The sequence below is a fragment of the Sturnira hondurensis genome, unplaced genomic scaffold (genome assembly GCF_014824575.4).
Source record: "Sturnira hondurensis isolate 20B ecotype Veracruz unplaced genomic scaffold, ASM1482457v3 Scaffold0014302, whole genome shotgun sequence".
NCBI lineage: Eukaryota > Metazoa > Chordata > Mammalia > Chiroptera > Phyllostomidae > Sturnira > Sturnira hondurensis.
Genome location: NW_028086933.1, coordinates 8,406,343 through 8,424,059, shown reverse-complemented (window position 1 = coordinate 8,424,059; position 17,717 = coordinate 8,406,343). Strand labels below are relative to the sequence as shown.

The following is a 17,717-nucleotide window of genomic DNA, read 5'->3' as shown; positions in this document are numbered from 1 at the left end:
ATGGAGCAAAAGCCAGACTGGAGGTTAAAAATACTAAATGGGAAGTAAGGTGACAGAAACAACTAATTTGGTTGTGAAGAGAAGACAGGTTAAACGTGGTTTTGATGTGGGTTTGTCTTTTTTTTTTTAACAGAGTGATCTGAACACATATAAAACAAAAGGAAAAGAGTCAGGAAAGAGAGACAGAAGTTAAAGATGTAAGACAAGAAAGAATCACCAGTATTAGATTTCTGAAGAGGTGGAAGGGAATGAGATCTGCAGGGCACAGGGAAGGCTAGACAGGATGGAAAGAACAGAGGAAATGAAAGCACTTGCAGGTTAGATATATACATTTGTTGGCAGGAAATTAAAGGAATTCCTGTCTGATGGCTTTAATTTTTTTTTCCATAGTAGGAGGTAAATTCCTCGGCTAAAAGTGTGGAAGAAATTGGGAGGGTAAGATCTGAAAACCGTAAAGGTTTAAATAGTTGCCCTGTCAGATTCCTGTGGGGTATTTATTTCTTGTTTGTTTTAACATTATGCCATTAACCTTTTTTTTCTTTTACTATATATTCACATTTAATTATAGTTTTCTAAATGAAATAACTACATCAACAATTTCTTTGATCAGAATGCCAAATTCAACTGTGCTATTATAACCTTCACATTAACAATCCATCTCTAATGCTCCCTATTAACTCTGTTTACAACTCAAGAGATCCATATATCATCTTCTATGATGAATTTTAAAATTACCTCACCATGCTTATTTAGATACATAGTCATTTATCAAATTTAACCTCCACACGTCTAGATCATATACTGAAAACTATCTGTTTAAAAAATTGTTCTACATTACATCTTTAAAAAAAATCCTCACCCCAAAATATGTTTCACTGATTTCAGAGGAGAGGAGGGTGAGAGAGAAACAACCACCAGTTGCCTCTCACACACACCCTGGCCAAGGATGGAACATGCAAACCAGGTATGTGCCCTGACCAAGGGATCAAACCCACAACCCTTCGGTTTATAGGAGGGCGCTCCAATCAAATGAGCCACCCAGCCATGCATGGCTCTACATCTTAATTATGACATATTATTTGCAAAGATGGCCTCAACAATCCTTCTCATCTTTGTGTACACTGCCATTTGTATTGTGACTTCCCTATTCCCACCATCAGAAGTAGAGTATATTTCTCCTCCCCATGAATGGTATAAGCTGGTCCTGTGATAAACTTGGACCTAACCTAGATTTTAAGAGCCCTTGTAGCTCCCACTCACCCTCTTGGAATGTGGTATATGAAGAAGTACCAACTAGCCTCCTGGAGGATGAGACCACATGGAAAAAGGCCCATCCAAAAGTTAGAGCAGACGCTCAGACACAAGCATGGGGTCACTTTAGACCATCTAGCCCCAGGTGAACCATCAGGTGAGTACAGCCACACAAGGGACCTTAGGTGAGATCAGCAGAACTGTCTACTTGAGATCAGCTCAAATTGCCAATGCAGGGGATCACGAGCAAATAAAATAACTTTTTTTTAAACCACAGTTTTCTATTTTAAAAACAGAAAAATTACTGAATATATAAACTTAGGACTGTCCTAATGGGAAAATCATAAATAACATTTGCTCACCATGTTATTTATGTTACAGCTAAACTTAAAACTTCTTTAAAACAAAACCAACAGAGATGGAGTCTTGAGGGTCAGCCATTCATTCATTTATTTGTTAATTACATACTAAGTGTCACAATCATTCCAGACACTGACAATGTATCAGCAAACAGGACATAAAAAAATCTCTGCTCACACTGGGGAGTTATAGACAACCAAATTCCAAATTATATTATCTTCTGATTCAGTATTATAATGACATCTATAATTTTCAAGAAAAGAACATGTAAATAAAAATGTGTGTATTATACTAATAATCACTCTTACCCGCATGCCAAGCACCAAGAACCCAATCTCTTCCATTAATGGGTACTTGCTGACCTGTTGCTGAATCTTCTCAGAAGAGGCAAAAGGATCATAGCTTTTTCGCCCTATCTTTACATCCATTATACAGGGCTTATTAAATTTGTGGGTCACATCTTCCAGTTTTAGGTATAAATCTGTTATTAAAGAAAAACTTTAATTAGTGATAGGCAAACATATTACTACTCAAGGAACTTCTATGGAAACAAAATGAGGAAAACTTAAAACTGAGAAAAAAGTTAAAATAACTCCACTTAATAATTAGTATATAAATATCGCAGAAAAACTCTTGCAAGAGGTGGTTTAAATAAACATAACCATAAGCAAAAGACATAAAGTAGGTATAAGGTTTCCAAGGACATTAAAAAGGCAATGAGATTACTTCAAAAGCTATTGAAGAATTACCCTTTTAAATACAATGTATGTCATACATGCCTTAGCAGATCTCTTACTAGCATTTTAATAATTTTTAAAAAGCTGATTCTTCATTAAAATTAGTAATAGGAATAAATCCTTCCCACAGAGTATGCAACAGAAATATAGGTTAAGGAAGGCAAATCAGCCCTGACTGATGTGGCTCAGTAGGTTGGGCTATGTCTCACAAACCAAAAGGTTGCTGGTTGGATTCCCAGGCAGGGTACATGCTTGGGTTGTAGGCCAGATCCTCAGTTGGAGACAAGAGGCAACTGGGCAATGTTTCTCTCCCTTCCTTCCCCCATCTCTAAAAAGAAATAAAATCTTAAAAAAAAAATCAATCAATCAAAATGATGGTCACTGTTAAATATACTTTCCACTTTCACTAGTCTCAAAAGAAAAACAAATAACTTGCTTTTTAGAATACAAATATCCTCAATCTTCATAAGGTCATTTATAAACTATAAACCACTCTGCCAACCTGTATATTCCTCCCTACAAAAAATTACAAATGGCGGTTCAAGTAAAAAATTATAAAAGCCTCGGTTGTCATACTAGCTGAACTATTCACAATTTTAGCTTGAACGTAAGGGTCCAAGAGCACCAAGAGAAGGAAGTAAGGGAAGAAATTCTTCCTCCCATCCCTGGCCAGAAAGAATCTGCCCAAAGTTCTGAATGATACTGCAATTTTAAGATATAATTAGATTATAATAAGAAACATTTTTCCTAAAAACTTTCCTCAAAGACTGGAGAAATTCTACTTGCTTTCTATGAAAGTAACATATAAAGTCAGAGAATATGTATATTCCATGTGAATTACATAAAAAGGTACCAGGGAAAAAAGACTTATCCTCTAATCTTTTCCCCAGTCCCACTACATATTTATAACTACTCTTTTTACAAACTACTTATATGATTTGTTTAGTGCTAGTTCTAAATCAACATTTTCTCCAACTCCAGTTTAAAGTCATTATTAGTGTCAGGTGTACAGCAAAGTGGCCAGAAAATCATGTACTCTACAGAGTGGCCCCCCACTGCCTCAAGCACCCACACACAGTCACCACGTCACTGGTGACTATGTTCCCTATGCTGTAATCCACATCTCTGGGACTATTTTGTAACTACTGAGTGTACTGCTCAATTCTTTCAAGTAGTTCACCCAGCCCCCATAATCCCTCCCCATCAACAACTGTCACTTTATTCTCTGTATCTACAAGTCTATTTCTCTTTTATTCATTTTGTTCTTTAGATTCCACATATAAGTGAAATCATGTGGTATTTGTCTTTCTCTGACTTATTTCACTTAACATAATACCCTCTAGGTCCATCAATGCTGTCACAAAAGGTAAGATTTCATTCTTTTTATGGCTGGTAGGATCCCATTGTGTAAATGTACCACAGCTTTCATTATCTACTCATCTACTGAGGGCCAATAGACATATGAAAAGTTGCTCGCATCACTAATTATCAGAGAAATGAAAATCAAAACCACAATGAGATACCACCTCACATCTATTAGAATGACTACCATCAATAAATCAACAGCCCTGGCTAGTGTGGCTCAGTTGGTTGGGCATCCTCCCGCAAACCAAAAGGTCTTACATTCAATTCCCAGTCAGGGCACATATCTGGGTTGCGGGTTCTTTCCCCCATCAAGGCACGAGAAAGGCGACCAATCTCTCCCTCTCTTTCTCCCTCCCTTCTTTTCCCCTAAAAAAAATCAATAAGCATGCCCTCCAATGATGATTAAATGAATGAATGAATAAATAAATAAATCAGCAAACAAATGCTAGACGTGGAGAAAAGGGAACCCTTGTCTACAGTTGGTGGGAAGGTACATTGGTACAGCCACTCCGGAAACCAGCACGGAGGTTCCAAACAAATTAAAAGTGAAAATGCCTTATGGCCAGATGTCTTCTGGGAAAACACCTGAAGAAACCCAAAATATTAATTTTAAAGAATATACGCACCCCTATGGAAGAGCCTAAGTGCCCATCAAGAGACTTGTAATTTAATAACTAAAATTAGCATAGTTATTAAATGATAACCAAAAGTACTGAACCAAAAGTGAGAAACCCCTTAAGTTTAAGAAACAGATTGAAAGGTAAAAAATAGATACACTGCATCCCTTAGCCAAAGGAAGATGGTGGGGGGAGATGTATGACTGTGCAGAAAGAACTAGGTGAAGTCAAGCCCAAATATAACAAAAAAAGGGACTGTAGCCTAAGATACCTGCACTGGCATACAAGAACCCTTCAAATTTTAAAGAAAGGATCTTACAAACAGACATCTTCCACTGGGTAAGAGATAACAAAAAGTCTGGGCGCAGACAATAAATGCTAACAGTGAAAGGCAATGGGACGATCGGGAATATCCCCCACTCCAGCTCCTGTGCTTTAAAAGATAATCACCACCCTGGCTGCTGTGGCTCAGCAGATTGAGTGCCAGCCTGCGAACCAAAAGGTCACTGGTTCAATCGCCAGTCAGGGCACATGTCTGGACTGCAGGCCAGATCCCCAGTTGGGGGCGTGTAAGAGGGAACTGATTGATATATCCCTTGCACATCAATGTTTCTCTCCCTGCCTCCCTCCTTTCCACCCTCTCTAAAATACATCTTAAAAAATAAAAACTAAAAGATATTCACAGATAGGATGAGAAGATGGAAAAGGAAGCAGCACAGGGCAGTCCCTTTCAGATTCTCTCCTCCCATCTCCCAATGACTTTGAACAAAAGAGAAAGAAACTGATTCATTCTCTCTCTATAGCTGTATAAAAATTTCAGTAACAAGGCTTTTATTTCAAATACCAAAAAAGACTTAGGTCCCAATGCAGTAGATCACTGCATTAAAAAAATGATCATCATTAATTTCCCTTACTCATGAGATCCTACAAGTGTCAGTGAGGTGAGGCTCACTAATGAGAGAGTATGGAGATAGTGAGCAAACCTAGCTGACTATCACAGCATCTGTATTTCAGAACAGGGTCATTATTTTCTGCTTGCCAATTTGATAATGATTTAAAAAGCAATAAACTTTTTTTACACAATGAGATAGAAACAATAGAAGCTATAGTAGAATAAAGCAAATCTGAATATAAAATCCCTACTCCTTCCTTTTCTTCTTGGGAGGAAGGAAAATGCAAATGAAAACTCTATATATGAAGGGGTATCTTCTCCCAAAAACAGAATTCAAAAAAACTGTGTATTTATGTTTACATGTTTAAATGCCAGTCACCTTCAAAGTACTCTTCACTTAGTGCAATCCACCAATTGAGACATTTTTTCCACTGCTCAAAACAGGTTTCGAACTCAGCAATTTTGATGCTTTTTAGTGCTTCCGCTGTTTTTGGTTTTACCTCTTCCACACCAGCAAAACGATTCCCTTTGAAAACTTTCTTCATCCAGGGAAAACAAAATAAAGTTGTCTGGGTTGAGATCAAGTGAAGAGGGAGGGTGGGGCATAAGGGTCATGCCATTTTTTGGTCAAAAACTGCTGAACACTCATCACAGTATGGGCAGGTATATTGGTAAATCACCCATCATAAAATGGACAACTGCACTGAAAGTCTTCCAAAAAAATTCACTGACGCTGAATGCAGCCTCTCACAACACCACCAGCTGGTACACTGGTGTACCAGATGGGTTTCTAGAATACTCACCTAGTGTTCTAGTACAGGGGAGGCTAGTACTAAAAGGGGCCTGCCCTCCAGAAGATAATTCCAGGTTTTTTGGTCCTCCCTTATATGACAGGGATACAATATATGTTCACTGAATGAATGAGTGTTTGCCCTTCTCATTCCTACTGCCCAGTAGAGCTTTGGGCTTGGCCTTCCTCACACTACACTAAATTGAGTCACTCCTTCAGTACATAAACCTGAGTGTTTTATTTAACTTTTTCTTCTTTTACTAGTCAAATGTGTTTTTCTTTACCTTACTTTCAGGTTCTTGATATGTTTTATGTGATTAGAATTCTCAAAGAACTGCTAGATTATTGTTTATTAGTTTTAAGTAAATGACCCTTAGGTTAAGATTTAGTGAGAGTTGGTTTAGTGTTTTCTTTAAGATCTCCAGCCTCAGTTTTTTTTAAGTTGAAGGTAAAAATTTCAGATCCTCATTTCTATCTTACCTTCTAGGTTATAAACACCAAAAGTTCTGGAGATGTAGAGTTTTTAAGAAAGTGTGTGATGTTCTGTATCTAGCAGCTTGCCACAGGTGCTTTTCAATGAAATAGGTACTAAATAGGAAAATGGGGCATAATATTAGTCTTGAGATCTTTACTAAATTTTCTATAGGTCATCATCACTAGAAATAAGTCTGAATACTAATCCTCTCTGAAAACTGCTAATAGCAAATTCTCTCTCTAGAGTTTAAGGCATTTGACTAAGGGAAGCCTCACGAGGCAATACCACACGCTGAATAAAAAGGGACGCTTTTTCAGCTGGGCATCTCTGGATATATATTGTTCGGTATTTTTCAATTGTTAGGCCAACAGAAAATAAGTTCTAAAACTCATTCAAAAAGTATAATGGACTAAGAATAAGATAAATGTCATATTTGGAATACTTTAGGTTCATTCTGATTGAGGTTAAGAAAATAAATTACATTAACCTGATATCTGGAAAATATCTTAGAAAATAATTATGATATTATTTTACAGGTAATCTGCACATAAAGGTAGAATTTTGAATATTAAAAAAATGAAGAGAGCTGGTTTTTACATATACACACACATATATGTATATACAAATCATAAAGATAGACAGCATAATAACTTGATTTACTTTTTCAAATTCTGGAAAGCTCTATTCAGGACAATAGATCCTGATGAAGTGGGTCTGTAAGAGGTCCAAGGACTGGCATTTGTGAACCTCATATCTAAGAGAGCGACTCCATAATATTCCAAAAGGCTTAGTCTTGAACTTCCAGCCAAGATGGAGGCATAGGTAGATACACTCTGCCTCCTTGCACAACCAAAGGAAGGACAACAAATTTAAAAACAAAAAAGTATCAGAACTGCCAGAAAATCAAACTGTACGGAAATCTGACAACCAAGGAGTTAAAGAAGAAACATTCATTCAGACTGGTAGGAGGGGCAGAGACAGGCAGCCCAGGTAGAGAGGACCCATGGCAAGGCAGTGGCTGGAGGCCCGGGTGGGCGAAGTGAGGCTGGAGGACCTGGGCAGGCAAGGTGGCAGCTGGCAGACTGGGTGGTCACACATGTGCATGTGGATAAACCAGGATTAAAAACTGGGAGTGAGACAGACCATGAAACACAGGGTTCTGGCTTAGGGAAATAAAGCCTCAAAACCTCTGGCTATAAAAACCTGTGGGGGTTGTGGCAGTGGGAGAAATTTCCAGCCTTACAGGAAAGTTCACTGGGGAGACCCACTGGGTTATAGAAGGTACACAAGCCAACCCACCCAAGAATCAGCACCAGAAAATCCAAATTTGCCTGTGGGTAGCGGGAGAAGTGACTGAAAGCCGGACAGGAGCTGAGCAAGCAGCACTGTTCCCTCTCGGACCTCTCCTCCACATACAGCGCCACATGGCTGCCAAGTGGGTTGCCCTACCCTGGCAAATACCTAACGCTCCCTTTCAAAAAAAAAATACGGCCCAAATGAAAGAACAGATCAAAGTCCCCAAAACAGAACTAAAAGATAGACAATCTATTAGAGATGGAAAGCTGAAAACACTGATAATCAGGGTGCTCACAGAAATGGTTGAGTATGGTAGTAAAACAGAGGAAAAAGTGAAGGCTATGCAAAGTGAAATAAAGGAAAATATACAGGGAACCAACAGCGAAGAGAAAGAAACCAGGACTCAAATCAATGCTTTGGAGAGGAAGGAAGAAATAAACATTCGACCAGAACAGAATGAAGAAACAAGAATGAGAAAAAATGAGAGGCTTAGGAAACTCTGGGACATCTTCAAATGTTCCAACATCTAAATCACAGGGGTGCCAGAAGAAGAACAGGAAGAGCAAGAAATGGAAAACTTACTGGAAAAAAAATGAAGGAGAACTTTGCCAATCTGGCAAAGGAAATAGACTTCCAGGAAGTCTAAGAGCTCAGAGCATCCCAAAGACGTTGGACCCATGAAAGCACACACCAAGGCACATCAAAATTATATCACCCAAGATTAAAGATAAAGAGAGAATCTTAAAAGCAGCAAGAGAAAAGGAGACCATTACCTACAAAGGAGTTCCCATAAGGCTACTAGCTGACTTCTCAAAAGAAACTTTGCAGGCAAGAAGGGGCTACAAAGAAGTATTCAACATCATGAAAGGCAAGGGCCTATAACCAAGATTATTCTACCCAGCAAAGCTTTCACTTGGAATGGAAGGACAGATAAAGTGCTTCTCATTTAAGGTCAAGGTAAAGGAGTTCATCATCACCAAGCCCTTATTTTATTAGATGTTCAAGGGACTTATTTAAGAAGAAGATCAAAACTATGAACAGTAAAATGACAACAAACTCAAAAGTATCAATAACTGAATCTAAAAAACAAAAACAAAAAGCAAATAACTAGAACAGGAACAGAATCACAGAGAAGTAGATCAGATGGAGGGTTATCAATAGAGAGGGGAAGTGGGGAGAATGGGGGAAAAGGTACAGGGAATAAGAGGCATAATTGGTGGGTACAATATAGACAGGGGGAGGTTAAGAACAGTATAGGAAATGGGAACTATATGTATGATCCAAAGACACAAACTAAGGGGTTGGGAAGGAATGATAGTAGGAGGGAAGGTGCAGGGCGGAGGGGAATAAAGTGGAGGAAAAAAAATAGGGCAAATGTAATAGCATAATCAATAAAATCTGTATTTTTAAAAGGCTTAGTCTTGGTACTTGTATAAGAAATAAAAGGACATACACTTTTTATAAACATACGAAGTTCATTACAAGAGGTTACCCTAACTAGAAATATAGTTAAGTTTAAGAGGGTATGGCTGTAAGAGATAAATCTATTATGTATCTATTAATTTGTGGAAAGTATGTATAGAATTTCTATAGTTCCTTAATTTTTGAGATAAAGACCATGAAAATAACTACAGATAAGGCAAAACATACCACTTCATGCTGTCATAAGCAGACTATTCAGTAAGATTTCTCAGTGGCTTGACCAATGACATGGTCACCATGTACCAAGGTTTATATACTCCATGCTGTTGAAGACAGTGTAAGATTATGCATTACTAAGAATGAAGAAAGCTTGTGTATTTTAAATACAGTTTCCATTTAAGATATATGATAAATATAATTATCTTAAACTACTGTTGGAATACAGTCCTCACACTCTGACAAGCAGACAATTTCTCAGTATCAAAGGAGAAAAAAATGTAAACACCTGAAATTGTGGAAAACTGAAATAACTATAACTATATAGTAAAGATGAGATAACTAGTTCCTTTAAAGGACAGGTGGCCGACACAAGTCACGAGGGCCGAATCCAGCCCTCCACCTTGTTTTATCAGACCTGGCACCTTGTTTCTACCTGGCAGCAGCACCAAGCTCTCGTTTAACTGTTAAGGAGTAGTTACATTTATACAGTCCTAAAGTTACATTTGGCCCCTTGAAGGCAACCTCGAGGCTGACAGGGGCCCCAGTGAAAATAAGTTCGACACCCCTGCTTTAAAGAAAGACAAGGAAGATGGTACCTAGGGAGTTGAAGGAAAGCTCATTTAGCCCTCCTATTAATGAGCATCATTGATTGTATAAATTATGAGAACATGGGTTCCAAGTTTCATCAAGCTCTTCCCACCATAACTAGAAAGTATACAGGCATTGGCTATCATCTTTATTTCTACAGCTCCCAAAAAGAAGAAAAGGCCAGGTGGAAAACACCTGCCCAACTATGAAGCCAAATGGAAAAACAGGAAGCCTTGCTTGTGCTTTTCACAGCAATCATCAGTCAATTCTGAGCACAGCAGAAGATGAAAGAAGAATTACAAGTACAGCCCTGGCTGATGTGTTTCAGTGGATTAAATGCTGGCCTGCAAACCAAGGGGTCACAAGTTCAATTCCCAGTCAGGGCATAAGCCTGGGTTGCAGGCCAGGTCCCCAGTTGGCGGCATGTGAGAAGCAACCATACACTGATGTTTCTCTCATTCCTCCCTTCCCTTCTGCCTATACATAAATAAATAAATAAATAAATATCTTTAAAAAAAAGAGAGAGAGACACCGAGCCTCTAAATTTGGGGTAAAGAGGGAGAAAGGGAACAGACATGCAGGCCAGCTAATGTCAGTATATGCTTCCTAAAACCTGACCAGTAACTGGATCCAAAATCCTACGATCAATCAGGCTGGACATTATATTTGAGAATTCTCAATTTGCTTAAACCCTCTTAAGCAAACTTTTTCTAGCCTTCCAAATAACTATCAACAAAAGGTTGCTGATGGTACATGTACTAGGAATTTGTGTGTTTATACACAGGTACAAATAAAATTTAATACATTTAGCTAGCCCAAAATCTTCAACGATAATGTCCAATAAATGCTTCTATCTTAAAAAAGACTTCCATTGGCCGTGTTCTACAATTAGCTAATAGTGACAATTATACAATTCTATAAATACACTAAAATTTACTTAATTGTACACTTTAAATGGGTGAGTTTTCCCCTAACTGATGTGGCTCAGTGGGTTGGACACTGTCCTGCAAACTGAAAGCTTGCTGGTTCAATTTCTGATCAGGGCACATGCCCAGCTGCAGGCAAGGTCCCTGGTTGGGGGCATTTGAGAGGCAACCTATGAATGTTCCCCTCCCTCTTTCCAGCTCCCTTCCCCTCTAGCAAATAAATTTTTTTAAGGGGTGAGTTTTATGGTATGTAAATTTTCTCTCAGGAAAACTCAGAAAATTTAAAAGATATTTCTCTCAAGTTACAATAATTTACCCCCCAAATTGGTAGGTGCTTTCTGCATTTTACTACTTTAGATTATAAGAACCATATCAAGCCTTATAGAACTCTAACCTAACCACATAAGGTGCCCAAATAAAAACAAAGGATCAGTAAATAAATTATGTCACTAACTTAATGCTATGTAAAGTACAGTAATACAAACAACAGTATCCTACTAAAATTGAAGAATATACTGTTGACCCTTGAACAACAGGGGTTTGAAGTATGCAGGTCAATCCACTTAAGAGTTTTTCAATAAGTACTGTAAATATACTTCCTTATGACTTTCTTAATAACATCTTCTTTCCCCTAGTTTACTTTATTGTAAGAATACAGTACATAATACATGTAACATACAAAATATGTGTTACATTATCAGTAAGGCTTCTAGGCAACAGAAGACTATTAGTTAAGTTTTGGGGAGTGGAAAATATTGTACACAGATTTTTGGCTGTGTGGGAAGGTGGGGGGTGGGGTCATCACCCCAACACACTGTTCAAGGGTCAACTCTATTTTCACAATCCTGTGGGCTAAACATGTAAAAAGGTTTCTGGTCTTCTCTTTGTTTCTTTTATAGTTAAAAGGATAAAAACAGAAAGATGAGTCCATGAACTCTCTCCAACAAAATGAAAGTTAAACAACCTGCATGAAGCAACAGTTTTGTCCAACTTCTTGACCAGAGCCAACAAAGCAGGAAAGGAAAGGAAATCCCGAGACAATTGTTCTTATACTGAACCACTCCATACACGTACACTTTTAGTTCCCTGCCCCCTTTTCCCCTTCTATTTCCATTTTCTCCTCTCACTTTCCTCATCTCATCTTCTCATCTCAGTAGCACCAGTATTTCCAGTCATATTCAAATAAAAGTATTAGAGTTTGCAAAGCATTCTCACATAACATAACCTACAGTTCCACAACTCTATGTGGAAATGTACTGATGAAAAAATAGATCTCAAAAAAGGTTAACAAATTAACCATGTTCACAAAACTTGGAAGTAAGCAAGAAATAAGCCAAGTCTTTTGACTTCAATGGTCTTCAGCAGTCTTTGACTGCTCTTCTTGTATAGCACAGGTGTCCCTCAACGTTATTTAGTATGGAAGACATATAAGGTTGTTGACTGCTAACAATCCATCAATTTTTAAATCATGTGCTACTGATCCTAAATTATAAAATGATTTTTAATAAAACTACCTTTTCTCTTATCCAAGTTTTCTGTATACTCCACTTTTCAAAGTAAAGAAGATGTTTGCTCAGTTATTCTACCCCTTCTAAACAATCTTTTAAAAATAGGCATTTAAGGATTGAGCGCAGGCCTGCGAACCAGAGGATCGCAGTTCGATTCCCAGTCAGGGCACATGCCTGGGTTGCAGGCCAGTTCCTGGCAGGGGACACACAATACACTGTGTATCCTCGGCAGAGGCAACCATACTTTGATATTTCTCTCCCTCTCTCCCTCCCTTCCCCTCTAAAGATAAATAAATAAAATATTTTTTTAAAAAATTAAAAAAATAGGCATTTAATTATCTAGATATTTTAATCTAATATCCTTGGCAACCTTTGTTAATCTTTCAATGTTACTTTCTTGAGGAATAATGATTTGCTCTAAATTAAACATCAATCAGTAGCAAAGTAAATTGAAATGTAGCTATCTTATATTCAAACAGAAATTCTTATGATCATAATATGTAAAATAATTTAAGCAACATGCTGATCTGAATCACAAACAGGTATCTGGAGCTAAGATAAGACAGAAGGGACGATAAGGGAAGGAAGGAGAGGAAGCCTAGGCTTACTTTTTTCCCCCTCCATATGGCAGTAGTACAGGAGAATCCTATATACCCAGAGGAACCATGGATTTACTATTATCTGAGGATACTCACAGGGAGATATAATGATTCCCTATTAATGAAACTAGACACACAGTCAATGAATCCAAGGAAGACAAAGAACTGAGGAAAAGAACAAGCTCAAACTGGAGCTTCCTTCTTTCCAATTCTCAAACTATAGTTCAAGTACTATCTACATTTAAAAAGCTTACAGTTTTTATTTAACAACCATATCACTGAACTCCAACATAAATCTGCATAATCAAAATGTCTGGGCATTAAGCCTATTAATTCGCATTTTAACAGGCCTATGGGTTATTCTTCAACTCAGTCAACTTTGAAACTCTTACCTTATTCATGAACTTTCAATAGCTGCACAGTTGAGCTGTTTGTTTAATTAAATTGTCTGCTCAGTCAAAGGCCCTGAAGTGGCGAATACAGCTTCAAGTATTAACTCATATTAAGAGAGAGAATTGCTGTGCTCTTACATAGATCACAGTTTGCCCTCTATGAAACTTACTGGTATTTTTAAAAACATTGCAATTTAAAGCCCAGTGGGAGGAGGATGAAAGAGTGAGATAGGAGACAGGGGGAAGTTATGCAAAGAAAATATACTTCCTGATTTTTTTCATTTTCAAAATGCAAAAAAGGAGATTGCCTAAATAGCAGGAAAAAAGAACATCTGTAAATTAATACAGTATTTGGTACACATTATTTTCATTTAATTATAACACACTGATCATTAACTTGTATATGCCATTTAATAAACTAGTTTTAAAGAGCAAAAGTAGGGAATGATTAGGAAGGAAAACACACATGTATTCTGTTTTTATAATACTAGGCTTACTTTTATATAAAGTCTTTTTAAAAAGCCACTGTCCTGAATTAAAACTAAAATATAAATTTTTAGGAAAAGAAATTACCATTTGGTGCAGTGGGAGGTGACCAGATGCCATAATATTTTGGCAAATATTTTCGTAGCTCTAAAAGAACACCATCAGTACAATCAGCAGCATAAACCTGAAATAGGAAAATATAACTTGCATGTTAGTTTCTTATACTGCTCTATAATTACCCTACACATTTCGCAACTGAAATAATACTGATGATCATAATTTATCTGGCACGAATTTCAACTGGAAGTAAATCTGAATAAGCAAAAAAGGGTACTCTGTTTCCAATGAAAACTACATATTGTTTAGAACACATACTTGATGATCTAATTCTAGCCTTTTATTGCCCTTGAACTATTTTACAAAAGCAAGCTGTAAATAACTCTTAGTAAATGCAAAATAATTCTTGTCCATATACCTGCAAATAAAGTCTGTCCAGAGAAAGTTCTATGGACTTCCATCCATCCCCTGTGGAAGGGAAGAGTTTTGTGTCCATATATGACTTCATTTCAATTTCCCTTTAGTCCATGTAAAATTTTGCTTCTTTGATTTTTCTTTTGAACCAGTTTTAACATCTACCTGGTTCCCTCATTAAATAATAGGTTTCACAAAATCTTTAACACACACTTGTTTTATATCTATAAGGGAATTGTGATTTTACCTTTTTAAAAAATATATACCCATTAGCTCAATGTATTGTACATCTAATCTTTGCTCATCTAATTCCTTGATTTATAAGCAGTAATAATTCTAGGAAATACTAGAAATGTCTAGATATCCTGGAACTAGCTTCTTAATCTTCTTCCTTGATGAGGAGTAAAAAGAAAATATTTTGTTTTAAAAACGACTAGTAAGGTATTTTATTTCATTAAATATTTCAAATATGGTCTACCTAATTATCTAAAGCCATAAAGTTCACTGCTGTAAAATGCTTATGAAATCTTAGTATTAGAATGCTTATATATGTGAAACCATTTTCATGCCAAGTAGTTACATACAACAGAGCTCTAAAGAATAAACTCAGGTGACTCACCAAATAACCCATGTGATGCACTGTATTTCCCAGCCTCCCCTGCTGAAAAGTGAGCCGAAGTGATAGTAGTCACTTCCAAGCCAAAGTAATTAAGAGCAGGGCGTACTTTATTATCCCTCTGTTCCTGGCCCAGTGACAGTGAGGGCAATGCTCGTGATGTAACAAGACGGGAGGACCCAAGTACATCTCTATGTACTGACCTAAAGAAGTCCATGATATATTTATAAGTGAAAAATATAAAAGAATTACATGACAGAGAGGTACACTTGTTCTTTTTAAATATTTTTTTTACAGTACTAGAACTGGCACTCACTACAACATGCCAGACAAGGTAACTTAAAAGCCTTTCTACTTAGAAATGTAGGAAAAAATATAACAAATATTTTAAAAATGCATGGCTGAATTCCCAAGGGAAAAAAATAAATTCATAGGCATTTAAAATAAAGAGGCAACCAAAGTGTTAAGCTAAACAGTGATGTGTGGGTTTCATAGAGGTCCACACTTAAGACTTGAATCAAAGGGTCTCTCTCTGAACTTCAGGTTCAGACATAGATGAGGACAAAGTTACACTGAAATAGGGAGATAAATAAAAGTCTAAATACTGAATAGTTAAAAACCTTAGCATCTGTTCTGGCCAGGTGGCTCAGTTGGTTGGAGCATGTAAGTATTAAAAAGTTGTGGGTTTGATCCCTAGTCAGGTCACGTACCAGAGGCAATCAGTCAATGTTTCTCTTTCTGTCTCATTCTTCTCTCTCTAAAATAAATTAATTTACACACACACATACACACACACATATGTGTGTATTTCCTCAGGTGAGGCTAAAAAAAAAAAAACAACCCTGGCATCCTTCTCTCTTCCCACCACACTGCAAGAAAGCTGGTGGCCACACTGATTGAGAAAAAGAGAAATATCAACAACAATATGAGGAATAAAAAGAGAGTCACAACTAGACACAGCAGAGATTTTTAAGAATACTATAAAAAAACTTTACCAACTGGGCAATTTTTTATAAAAACCCAATTAATTATGTTTTTACTATCACATTAACAAATAAAAACTCAGGACATTTAAGAAACCAAATCACTGGTTAAAAATATAATCCTTGCCAGGAACAAAGAAAAGAATTAAAGGGAAAAGGAAGGATAGAAAGGAGAAAAGGAATAAAGAGAAAATGGGGAAAAGACTCTGATGAATTTATACCTGTTCTATCAAGCCTTTAAGGAACAAAATCCCTGTGTGATACAAAGTCTTCCACAACAAGAAATGCTCCTCAGCTCATTTTATGAAGTTAAAGAAACTTGATATCAAAACCAAACAAGGAAAATATGTGAAGAAAATAGTTCAATCTCATTGATAAAGCATAACTCTAAAAAATTTGAAGATGCTTGAAAACAAAATTCAGTAATGTATATTACTAAAAACGAAAAAACAGGTCCTAATAGGTTTTATTACAAAAAATGAAAGATGATATGACATTAGATTATCATGCCATTAGATTATGGCATTTATGACATTAATAGATTAAAGGAGGAAACACATATGATCATTTCAATAGATACAAAAAAAGTAGCTGAAATATATTCAATACCTAGGCATACTCTAAAGTGTTTTCTGAAATAAAATAGAAGGGATGCTATATAACTTCTCTTTTCCACTTCCACGGTATTCTACCCAAGAAGCTGACCTGAATCAAGGGCATCAATGGGGTCCCCTGCCCACTTGTCATTGTCTCTCACTGGTGTGAGAGTAAAGGTAGAAGAGTTGAAGTCAGGTTATTTACTCCTCTAGTTCCCTATCAATTCCTATCTTCTCATAAAGTTACCTTCCCCGCGTTCCAGTACACACCCTCTCCTTGTCCTTACAGGCCCAGGGATGTTGCAGCATTCTCTCTTGCAGGTGACCTTAAACTCTGATGACACCTTTGTCAAAAATCCCTTTATTAAATTAGCAGCAAACATCATTTGTTTACTGATAGAACCTTAACTCAAGCAAAAGACAATTTCCTTAACCTACAAAGAAGTATCCACCAAACCCTAAAAAGAGAAACATACTTTAGCGGGGAAATGTTAAAAGCACTTTGTTGTATGAGAGGAAAAAATCCCCCCATCACAGCTTCTATTGAGCCCTGAACTCGAAGTCCTTGACAGAAGTATATCGATTCAAAAGGTACAAACAAAACCTCCAATCACAAAAGATATAATTGTCTCTATAGAAAATAATCAAAACTGCCCTGGCTGTCGTAGCTCAGTGGATTGAGCATGGGCCTGCGAACCAGACGATCGCGGTTCGATTCCCAGTCAGGGCACATGCCTGGGTTGTAGGCCAGTTCCCGGCAGGCTAACTACCAGCAGGGGACGCACAAAAGGCAACCATACATTGATGTTTCTCTCCCACTCTCCTTCCCCTCTAAAGATAAATAAATAAAATTTTTTTAAAAAAAAGAAAATAATCAAAACTGTTACACAATCTCAGATAAATACGAGTTAAAAATAGTTCAGCAAGATTACCAGATGTAAGAACACTAGACAAATACCTGTTTCATTCTTATATTTTAGCATTCATTTGAAAACTTAATTCAAAAAATATTGCTTACAATTGAAATAGAAAATAAGGTACCTAGAATAAATCCAGCAAATTATGTACAAGACTTTTTATAGAGTAAATATAAAATAATTTCTTCAAAACAGGCAGTATGTATCAGTC

General features: G+C 36.9%; 1 protein-coding gene across 2 annotated transcripts in view; it reads right to left on the bottom strand.

Moving 5' to 3' along the window:
- The window catches only part of IPMK (inositol polyphosphate multikinase), a 46,515-nt gene that overhangs the window by 7,239 nt on the left and 21,559 nt on the right, over positions 1-17,717 (bottom strand). For both annotated transcript variants that reach the window (XM_037062759.1, XM_037062760.1), the window contains exons 3-4: positions 14,011-14,107; positions 1,920-2,092 (exon numbers count right to left, since the gene is read on the bottom strand). In XM_037062759.1, coding sequence (XP_036918654.1) covers positions 1,920-2,092; positions 14,011-14,107 — 270 coding nt within the window. The remainder of the gene's footprint in view (positions 1-1,919; positions 2,093-14,010; positions 14,108-17,717) is intronic.